At 30.0% G+C, this 12042-nt stretch overlaps 1 protein-coding gene across 6 annotated transcripts in view; it reads left to right on the top strand.

Annotated features, from left to right (window-relative positions):
* Positions 1-12042, top strand: part of RPGRIP1L (RPGRIP1 like) — a 116933-nt gene that overhangs the window by 9133 nt on the left and 95758 nt on the right. For all 6 annotated transcript variants that reach the window (XM_074293411.1, XM_074293415.1, XM_074293413.1 and 3 more), the window contains 3 exons: positions 2230-2528; positions 8321-8417; positions 10622-10765. In XM_074293411.1, the coding sequence (XP_074149512.1) occupies positions 2230-2528; positions 8321-8417; positions 10622-10765 (540 nt within the window). The remainder of the gene's footprint in view (positions 1-2229; positions 2529-8320; positions 8418-10621; positions 10766-12042) is intronic.

Here is a 12042-nt window from a genome sequence, read left to right as displayed (position 1 = left end):
CATGTTTTTTCCTATCAATCTGGAAGTCTCACAAGATATAGTTGGTTCTTGCTTCTTATATTTTAAAAGATTATGAATTCTTTGATAGGTGAGTCTTCCTTCCATTGACATAATTAATAGATCTCTTATCTTTCCATCAGCTCTTACCTGCAATTTAGTAAACTGTATCATAAGTTAACTTTGACTAAAAATATTCAGCAGCCATTTATGGCCAGCCTTCTGGGGATGCCTCTCCAAACATAGTTTCAGTGTTTATACTACAGAAACCTTTCCAATCTGTGAGAATTTGTGTTCATTGACTGGGGTCACTTTGTGACCACTTTGTGGCTTAAACAGGAGTTAGAATAGTACTTTGATTATTATCTTGCTAACTAAAAATTGAATAAAGGAAATTACATTTTAAACTGTTTATGCAGAATAAATCATTATACTTTCTGGGCAAGAGATTGACTGTTTGGAAATTTGTATTTTTATATTATCACTATAGAATTTTGGCTATTTATTGAAGAGGAGTTTTTGAATGTCAGCATTAAGTTCCATGTTTTTTATACCAATAAGGTTTGCCTTCTCTGAAAAAATTTAAAACTGTTGTATTGATTCACTTGTCTTATCTCAGAAATTACGATCATAGATTTTCTTCCAAGTGTAGATTAATAGTATAGCATTAAATTTGTTATGCCCTTGGAACATTATTTATATCTTCAGTAGAACATCCATATATCTTTGTATGTTTGAGTGAATTTTGGTGTAGAAGTTGGTATCACCAAATCTATTAGACTCTCTCTCATAACTAACTGATTCTCAGACATGTAGTATGTTCCCAAAATTAGGGTACAAATGGTTCAAAATCTTCAAACTCTTCAGAACAAGTTTTTAATTATTATACCTTGGAAGATTTGCTAATTAAATGTCATTGGTATCTTTTAATTATATAAATAAGGAACTGAATCATTAATAAATATGATAGGGTACTTCACTTATAATTATAAGCATTTTTCTTTATCTCTTATAAGGCTGCATTAAAGAAAAATCTTAACTAATCATATGACATAAATTTCTTAATGGTACATGTTATACAAACAAAAGTGTAACTAAAAATATATTTGCTACTGCATCCATAGGGGACTTTGCTTATGAGTAAGAAACCAGTATTTTGTGACATCCTAAAGCTATTAAGAGTTTTTTTTATTCACTTTTGTTCTTTTAAGTAAAAGCTTCTGTCTGTAACCATGCTAAAATAAAGCAAACCTCACAGAACAAATGAAGTGCGTTTTTATTTTTAATCTCCTGTCTGGGTCTTTGCAGAAATGGATTCTTCATAAATTAGATACAGCTATTGAAGATGTGCGACCAATTTTGTAAAGTCTTGAACTTGTATCTCTCATCAAAGCCACCTTTTCTTTCTTGTCTTGCCAAGGATTTTTTTTTTTGCATTCACTATCAGGAATGTTTTCTGTATTTGTATATTACATCACTCTTATATGCCCTTTCTGTCTTTTGTTCTGTCTTACCAGTGTTTATCAAAACTTAAAGGAATCAGAAGTATAATCCTTGTGATTCTATAAGTAAAATTTGTAACACTTAAAAATAGGGAAAAAAACATACATTCTGTGATAATTTCCTACCATTAACAATTGTTTTTTGATCATTTGGAGTATCATAACAATTTCCTTCACTTAGAAATTACTATTGTTTCAATTTGCTCAATGATACTTTTAAAAATTGTTAAATACATTCAAATCTTAAAAAGAAATTAAAGGTAATATGTCAACAAATGTTGTATATTATTAATATGCTTTCAAAATAGTTTAAACCTAAAGTAGAATTAAAAATGAATCCAACAAATATTTATTATATGACATACTTTATTCATAAGAGACATCTACAAACTGTAACTATGCTTAATGGCATGCCAAGTTCCTATATAAGGTCATGCGTTAAAAATTGTACTTAAGGGGCATATGGAGTAAATATGTGTTCTCTCCTTACTAACCTTAAATGATAAGCCTTAGGAAACTGTTATTTGTCAGTGCTATAAAGCAGATTGTTGCCCAGTGGTTTCAATTATCATCAAAGGATTCTTCACAGGCAGTAATAGTTACATCAAAACCTGAAATTTATTATTCAGGTTCTGCACTGAAGTCTTCACAGTGATTATGTTCCTTTCAACAGAATGCATTTTATGCTGACTTCTCACATTCCTTTTCATCTTTTTTATTATTTCCCTAGAATGGCCACCAAGTTAATACGGCTTGTTAATGACAAGAAAAGATGTGAGCGGATTGGTGGCGGCCCCAAGCGGCTAGGACGGGATGTGGAACTAGAAGAAATGATTGAGCAGCTGCAAGAAAGGGTTCATGAGCTTGAAAAACAAAATGAAAGCTTTAGAAACAAACTAATTTCAGCTAAACAACAACTTCAATTCCAAGGTCCTAGACACACTCAATATAACCACGTTCAATCTCGTGTTAACACAGGACGGAGAAAAGTAAATGAGGTATCTGGCTTTCAGGAAAGCCCAAGGAAAGGTATAATCAAAATTTGTTTAAAACTCTAGAATTCTTAGATTTCACTTTTCTCTGTCTCACTTAATTCTGCTCTTGGCTTTTAAAGATTTAGAACAGCTCTTCATTCTTGCTTTTGATTAATTTTAGCAATTGTAATGTGATATAAATGAATTGTTACATTTTATTTTTTGAAAGGAAAGTTAAACTTTATGTAAAAGTAACAAACAAATTAGCAAATTGTATTTTCAGCATATTTTGAGAAACCTAGATTTCTTTTTTAAAAAGAAGGAAATTAAGCTTTGAATTTGAGTAAGCAAGTAAAAGAAAATCAGTTACTTTACCTTTAAAGTCTTCAAACTATTTTGTTTTTATGAAAGTTTTATGAACTTTTTATAGTTATATCAGAGCCCTTATTTATATAATGTTTGCCAAATGCTAAAGGATAAATTTTCTTCACTATGATCTGATAAACATTGTCTTCTTTTTACAGATGAATAATAAAGATAACATGACCTTATAATTGTAAGGCCCCAAACCCAAATCATTTAGTCAAAATTCCAATCCTTTTCTTAACCAACTCAATGATACTAAAATGTAATGAAATATGTTGATTTTATTAATTTCACATAATACAAGAAACATTTATTTCTTATTGTAAATTAATTATTTTTAAAAGCTTTTATGTCATGAAAAATGAAAACTTTTTTCTTAATATATAGTTACACAGAAAAATAACCTAAATTTTCATGCTTAATTTAGTGAAAAAACTAAATAGGAAAGACAAAAATAGTTGCTGTAGTTTTCAATCTAGTTGAAAACTTTAATTGTCTCATTTGTACAGATATATTTTTGAAAACAAGGACTCACAAACGTAGAATGGAGATGCATGAGGAAAGGCTTGGTCATTTATAGCAGTTTGGTTTTAGAAATAGATACTTTATAGAAATATCAAATTATGACTCAGAAAATAGAATGTTACCATTAACTTTATGACCTGAACAAACTATTTGATCTTTCTGACCTGAGTTTCTTCTTTATCTGTTAAATAGAAATAGTATCTATAAATAAACTTTGCTCAGGGTAGTGTCATTTATTAGCTATGAAATTTATGTAATATATGTTAACGACATGTCATAGTATATAACAGAAAGAATACTATATTAGGAATCAACTTCTAGTCTCAGCTGGCTTTAAGATTTTGGGCAAGTCATTTAACTTACTAGGTTTCACTTTTTTTCATTTTAAAATTAGGATTTGGATTTAATATTTAATAATAAACCAATAAAATTGGTTTATTAGATCTTGAAAATTCTTTCTATATTAAATGCCTTCATTTTTATTATGTTTTATCTTATTTAATTGAATTTATTATGGAAATTTCACAAATTACCAATGTTTAATAATCAGTACCCATATAGGATATATTTCATACCCTTTTTAATAAAAACTTCTTATAAATTCCAAGAGTAAATAGAATTCTACTCTTTGGGAGGATCATCAAAGTAATAATAATATTCTTTCAAATGACTTTAGTCTTATTGGTTCATAAAATTTAAAAAAATTCCATCTTCAGTATATATAGTTCTTCAACCAAAGAAAGTCTATTCTAAACCCCTTCTCTATTAAGTGTTGCATGTTGAAAATAATGGCGTAATTTTGAGAAATAACAAAAGCCAAAGTATTTTATTAGACTAATCAGAAGCCTCATGCCTATCTATAGAAAGACTATTTTCCAGAAGGGAATTAAACGATAAGTGATTATCAACATAATTTTTTAATTTAATATTTTACCAGAAATTATATATGACATTATACCATCCATTAGTTAGAGCAGAGATCAAAATTAACATCAACTTAGAAAAAAGGTAATATTTTACTATAACTTTAACCTGACCTATTCAAAAGAAACTAAAAAATAATAAATAGAAGACAAATATATTGACATTGATTATCATCATTTTCTGCAAAAATCAACTTTTATAAAACAGTTACCATAAGGAGGAGGTCCACAAAGCCCAGACATCACTTGAAAGAGAAAACATTTGATTTCCTTGCTAGATAGAGAGAGTTGGCAGCCCAGTTTAGAATACAAACTCAACAAAATACAAATAAGTCTACAAAAAGCTTGCTATAAGACTCAAATGAATAAACTACTACATAGTTCATAAATTAAATTATTGAGAAGACAACAAAGACATGGAGAAAAAAAGAAAATTTTCAGTTTTTCTATACCAATCCATTTTTATTATCACTGACAAGGGGGCCACCCTAATTTAGCTTATGTACCATACAAAGAAGCAAAAGTAGCACTTGAAAAAACAAAATTGGGAAATGTGACTGAAAGCAAGTATACACTGATGTAATCTATGGGAATTATAAAACAATCTTGAAAACATTGCAATTTTACTTTAGAGTTATCAAAAAAGGAAAGGGTACCAAAATCATGGAAAAATATTGAATGATATTAACATTCCCAAAATATTATAAGGAAAGAACTTCAATAATTATTGAACCATATTCCTACTTTCTCATCTTCATAAAATCTTGTTTTGGATTTGTTTTTTGGGGGGTTTTTTGCTGAGGCAATTGAGGTTAAGTGACTTGCCCAGGGTCACACAACTAGGAAGTATTAAGTGTTTGAGTTCAAATTTGAGCTCAGGTCCTCCTGAATTCAGGGCTGGTGCTCTATCCACTGTACCACCTAGCTGCCTCCGTATCTTCACAAAATCGTTAGAAAAAACATCTATATTGCATATTGAGGGTATCTGATAAAAGCATGAAGAGAGAAGAGTATCTTTTCAGTCACTTAATTGAGTTAATTTCATGTTTGTGTAATTTTAGTTTTGTTTTATTATTTCTTGATTTCTGTCTTTCACTTTAATTTGCTCAATTCTACTTTTTAAGGAGTTTTTTTTTTTTTCTTCAGTGAATTTTTGTGTCTCTTTTTCCATTTGGCCAGTTTTGCTTTTTAAAGCATTCTTCCCCTTATTGGCTTTTTGTATCTTTTACCACTTAGCCCGGTCTGTTTTTTAAGGTGTTATTTTACCCCATACTTTTTTGTGTTTCCCTTGCCAAGCTTTTGACTAGTTTTTCATGATTTTCTTACATCATTGTCATTTCTCTTCCCAGTTTTTCCTCTACCTCTCTTGATTTTCAAAATCCTTTTTTAGTTCTTCCATGGCCTGAGACCAATTCTTATTTTTCTTGGAGGCTTTGGATATAGGACTTTTGACTTTGTTATCTTTTGTTGGTGCTAGCAAAAAGATTCCTGTAGTCTCTGTACAGTTCAATCCCCTTACCATCTTTGGGCTGAGAGCTTGGGAAGCAGCTGCTGCTGGTTCAGTCAATAGATAAAACATGGGGGACAGCTAGGTGGCGCAGTGGATAGAGCACCAGCCTTGAATTCAGGAAGACCTGAGTTCAAATTTGATCTCAGACACTTAACATTTTCTATCTGTGTGACCCTGGGCAAGTCACTTAACCCCAGCCTCAAGGGGGGAAAAAAAAGAGATAAAGCATGAAGCTATACTTGTCAAAAATGGAGGGTCTTAAGCAATGTCTAAATGATGAGGTGAAGTCCACCATATGCTTTTTTTTGTAGATAATATTAAACCGATTATATCAAACCCCAGAGTAATACAGGATCACTGCAGTGAAATTTATTCTTCCTCAAAAGAAATGAATAAAAATCCATTCAATAAATAACTAAGTGGATGAAAAATGCCTTGTCCCAACTCTCTTGTGCAGTTGATTAACCAATCCATTGATAGTACTTTGGTGTGATGTTTATGACAAGTGGTACAAAACAGATGGTGAGTTGGTCCCAGAACTGAATTAGATATAGATAGTGGTCCCAATTGCTTCTGAGAAATTACCCTGTGCTTTCAGGAATCCTAAACTTTTCCTCAAAGTTTGACATTTTTAATACAATTATCTTCAAGTACTGAAACACCACAGTCTCCAAGAAACCAAAATTGTAGGTAGTCCCATTGTGTCAGTGGTAACTTACATGCTAAAAGGAGAATGAAGAATATCTTTAAAGAATGTTTGAACAGTAAAAGGGAAGTAGACCAATCACGTGATGACATGAAGTTATCATATTACATAAACTGAATGCTCAACTACTACCCATGACATGAGTAACACTAGAGGCTAACATAATGATGGCTCTTTTGTCAAGTACTTAAGACATATAAGTCCTAGGAAATGAGTATTCAAGCATGTGTTAGGATCTATGAGGAAAGAAGAGCTGTGTCAATGAGATCACAGAACCATTGAAATATTAAAATATAATGAACTATTAGAACATTTTCCTAAACTTTGTATTCTATGAATTTTTAACCTTTCAGACAATTATTTCACTGTTGAGTAGGTTATGTTAAACCTTACGGTATCCATTTTTAAATGATTTTTATAGTACCCGTATAATTTGCTGAAGAAAAAATTTGGAATTGTTGCTAAATTAATAATAATGGAAATCATGTGAGACTGATACTTGGTGTAGGAGTATTCCATAAGTGAAATAGTTTTTGTTATTATACATTAAGAAATCCTTTATACTTAATATGTACTAAAAACAGGTGAAAGTTTCTTAAGTGGATCATCTTGTGATTTATTGAAAAATGAATTTTTCTAAAGCTATTCAACTTCATTGTAAGCTTACACAAAGCTCTAGTATGATCTGGGTTTAGTTATTAATAATTGTTTAAAAGTATCTTTCACTTAAAAAACTTTATGCAACCACTAGGTAAGTTCTACTCTGTATTATCCATTTCAAATTTCAGAAGCAAAACTAAAACAAAAGGGTAAAGTATACAAGTAAAAGGGTGACTAATTTTATGATGGATTTGTAGAAAGTGATGTGTAATTTTTTTTTAACTGAATCATATTTCATAGACAAGGGAGTTTTCTTTTAATAGGAATACAATTTTGAATTTTTCAGTAAAGCTGAAAATTATTTTTATAAAGCAAATAACTGTCCCTGATTTATCTTTCATATAAATGTGAATTTTGATTTAAAACAAGGTAAATTTAAGAATTTTTATTTGTATTTTAAGAACACTAACATTAAATAGCAATAATGATCCTATTAATTGAAGTACCTATTCTCTATTCTCCATGGGTTTTTTCCCATGTTTTGTCTTAATTTGTTGTCGTTCAGTCATGTTCAACTCTTCGTGTTCTCCTTTGGAGTTTTCTTAGCAGAGACTGGAGTGTTTTGCTATTTTCTTCTCCAGATCATTTTACAGATGAGAAAATTAAGAATTAAGTAGAAATGTCTGAACTCAAATTTGAACTCGTCTTCCTGACTTCTGTTAGAGCCTGCTATTCTATCTATTGCACCATTTAGCTGAGCTATACCTTGATTATCCAGATTATCACTAGCAAAATAAAGTAGAAATTTGTCTCCTTTTTTTTGATCCTTTACTTTTTTCTATGAAGATCTGTTTGGAAGAAAGTAGTTGTCCATGGTTTCCCCCCCCCCCTTCCTAAAGCTCCCAAATCCTACTCCAGGTATTCTAAATCTTATCTAAATCTAATGACCTCTATATAATTCAGTTTTTACAATAGAATTTGTTAATGATTTTTATGATACGTTACTATATTTCCTGTAATTTCAACTGTTTGAGATATAACAATCTCTTTTATGGTGTCTGATCCTATATTATGTATGACAAAAAAAACCTAACTATTGATCCTTATTTAATTATAAACATTAGTATTATCGAAAACCAAAAAAGACATATCTACCTTTTCAGTGCTTGAATCTATTAAATCACTTCAGTAAACTCAATTTTGTCATTTATTTTTAGGTACAAAATTTCAAGATATAGAAATTACAGGAACTCCACAGCCCTCAATTATAGGACTTAAACAACTTCAAGAGGCAAAAGAAGAAATAAAAGTTTTGTATGTATTCTTTTTATTCATTACGAATACAAATTTTATTTACTTTCTAAGAACCAAATTTTTCCAAAAATTAGGTTAAATATTATTATAATATTTAAATGTAAATCAGAATAGATATACAACATATTCAATAACATAAGAAAAACATTCAGCTTCATTGACTGAAAGGTTTAGAGAGCAAGTACTTTTAGTATAATCCAATCATTTAGAATAGTATAAGTTTCAGAGTCAGTTTTCTCTTGCCAAAGAAAAGACAGGTACATTTTTTTTTTTTCAAGATCCTTAATTCATAAGCTCTTTTGGTGGTAAAAACCAAGACTTTACAGCATGGAATTAAATGCTACATATGGCTTTAGTCTTTAGTTTTGTGGTACATTTCCAATATATACCATTTCATATTTTTATTTCAGAACTTAGATTCCACTAACTTCATTTTAAAAAAACCTTTCAAATGAAGTGTCAAAGGGTCATAGTTATTGTCACATTCTCAATGTCAGATAATACTGAGACTTACATTAGCTAAATATGGAATAAAGAAAAAACATCTCAGGATAAATAACATACCTTTAGTAATTAATAGATTTCAAAAGATAATCTGACTCAATTGTAGACATATTTGTAGTGCCTTGCCATCTACTAAGATAGGCTTTGATCATAAATATATAATAATCAGTTGAAGTTAGAATCAAATAGCATACAATGGATATTTGTTACCTAACTGTAGATTAGAACTGAAACGGCTAGGTTTCACTCTATTTCCATGAAGCTCATGAAAAAAGGATGGTCTAATCATAAAAGATAAGGAACTATGGAGAGAAAGGCCACCTAAGGCCAATTCTGTGTTTCTGATGTAGTGAACATGAAAAGGTCTACAAGCTTAGGCTGAAGATAGCTAGAATCCTGATAACACTGGAGTTCAATAAACTCCTACATAAATAAAAAAAATTACTGAAAACTCAATAAACTAAGAAACTTGGCTGAAAAAATGCAACTTTTGAAAAGTTTGAGAAATATGATTGAAATGACCAATCATGTCTCCAGAAGATTTATAATGAAGCATATTACCCATCTTGAGGAAAAGATTATGGATTCTAAGACATACAAAGAGGCATTTTTAGGCAGGGCCATTAAATGAGTTTGTTTTGTTTGACTATGCTTGTGATAAGACTTTTTGTTTTTCCCTTAGTTTTTGTTTTTGTTTTTTTTAAAGAGAATAGAATTGTGGAGAGGGAGGATTAATAATAATGATGCTTTCCTACACCCCCCCACCAAGAGCCATTTACACTTTTTTTTTTTTTTTAACAGAAGGCCTTGGGAATTTTCCCTTTCAACCCTAAATATATATAGATATAGATAGATATATGTAAAGTACTTTGCAAATATTCAAACTATGTAAATGTTAGGGATTATTATCTTATAATTAGGGATACTCCATATTGGCAGAAATAGTAATCAATGATTAAATTTAGGAGAAGAAAAAAAATTCAAAAGTTATATTAAAAAAAAAAAAAAATAACAAAAGACCTTAAAAAGGGGGTAAATAGATCTGATAGATCAGAGCTTTGCTTCACCAATCAAAAGGAATTAAGACAATCTGAGTTATCTGTCTACATAGCGGTCTACTTGCAATGGTTGCAGAAGAAAAACTTTAAAATTCATTAAAGACGAATTTGTTGAACTCCTACTATGTACATAGGATTCTAATTATCTTCAGCTAGTCTATAAACTGTGGTCCCTTCATGTTTACTTTTGCTTCTAGCACCTACATTTAAATTTCAGGTTGCAGAAAATTGGATCTTGATCATCTGTATGTCAACAGTTGTTTATCTTCTAGGGTTGGACCATCTCTGTTTCTTGAGCTTGTAAAGCTTAGATGTGCTGGTTACAGTCTATGATTAGATAACAAAATGATCTTTTTATGCTATATCATTCATATATTCTAAATCTAACTTCAACTGATTATTTTTATATATTTTAATGAATTAAACCAGAGTTCAGTCCCTTGATGAATATCCTAAACATATATCTTATGTACATTTTTAGCCTATTAGTGTTTCTTTTTAGACTTACTGCATACCTGGACATGAAAACATTTGATCAAAAAAAACTCCCCTTTCTTCCTTTCAACATAAATAATAATTTTAGCTTTGATTTTAGAGTTTTTCTTTTTAAAGTGTTTCATTAAGGATATTCCTGTGTTTTAGAGAAACTTTGGTTGAAACACAAAAAGAGCAGATACTAGATCTGGAACACACAAGAGAATTACTGAAAACTCAGATGAGAAGAAAAGAAAATGAACATGAGGCATCTCTTTTACAACTTCGAGAGCAGCAAGCAACAGATCAAAGGTATCTAGAAAATACAAATTTCTACCTACAGTAGTCACAGTTATTGTAAGATGTATTATTATTATTATACATTTTGTTTTATAGATTATTTTTATTTATATTCATAATATTGTTTGGCTTTACTTTGAATATATTACTTCTCTACAGTGGCCTAGGGTTAGCATGCTACCATTAACATGCTGTATAATCTGCTATCTTCCTAGGAAAATAAGGCACAAAAATGGAGCATTGTAGACTCAAATCATAGGTTGAATTGAAAAAGATCTTTGAGATTTATTCAGTATAATAGCCATATTTTGTAATAAAGAAAACAGAAAGGTTAAGCATATCATTTGTGGCATATTTGAAGTTAGAACTCATATAGTCTAACTCATAGTCCCTACTTTTTCTGATCTGTCACTGTAGATGATAGAGCCCTTCTGGTTATCAGACATGACCTAGATGAAAATCCAGCAAAGAAGACTAAGTAGTAGTAAGATTTAAAAAAAGGCAAGAAATATTTTGATACTATTACTTACATTGTTAGGATAAGATATAGACATATAAATGTAAATGTTCATTTAAAAAAAATAGTAAAAGGCCTGTTTAGGGAATTAAGAGAGTATCTAATGAGCCATCACTTTAGCAATTTTTTTTTCACCAATCAGAAGACTAGATTAAAATGAAGCTGAATGATACAGGGACTTATAAATTACCTAAAGTCCCCTAAATTAGGTAAATAGTGAATTTATTTCTTGCCTCATAAATTTTATAAAGGTTTTATTTCTATATAATGAATATAACTATTTGAGATACAGTAGTGAAAACTAAAAACTTAGTAGAAGTGACTTTAGGATTTTCCCCCCCATATGTTTACATGTATTTTGATATTTTATGGGTAACAGCAAATTTTTTTAAACTAATGGAAAACTGTTGAAATAATGTTAGGGAGAATATAAAACTTGGTATAATTTACTGTAGAAAAATATCACAAAATAAAAAACATATTTAAACTTCTTTTTTATAGATGCATTATTTCAGATTTGAAATTCTAGAAGTCTGATCTAGATGTTAGATTCCATGTTCCAAACATGAACTTAATGTAGTTGTAATCTTCAGAGTAGTAGAGCCTGATATTTATGGCAAAGAGCCTTTTCAGAGAATATTAGAGAAACCCTTCATAGTATGTGTTTAATAGACCAGTTTGGTTTGGCATCAGTTTGACATAAACTTTTGGTTATTCAAAGCCTTTAATTGCTTTGAAGTAAGAGCCCAGTACTGCTCCTTTTTATTAAAAT

The sequence above is a fragment of the Sminthopsis crassicaudata genome, chromosome 2 (genome assembly GCF_048593235.1).
Source record: "Sminthopsis crassicaudata isolate SCR6 chromosome 2, ASM4859323v1, whole genome shotgun sequence".
NCBI classification, from domain to species: Eukaryota; Metazoa; Chordata; class Mammalia; order Dasyuromorphia; family Dasyuridae; genus Sminthopsis; species Sminthopsis crassicaudata.
This window is presented reverse-complemented; position numbering and strand designations above follow the sequence as displayed.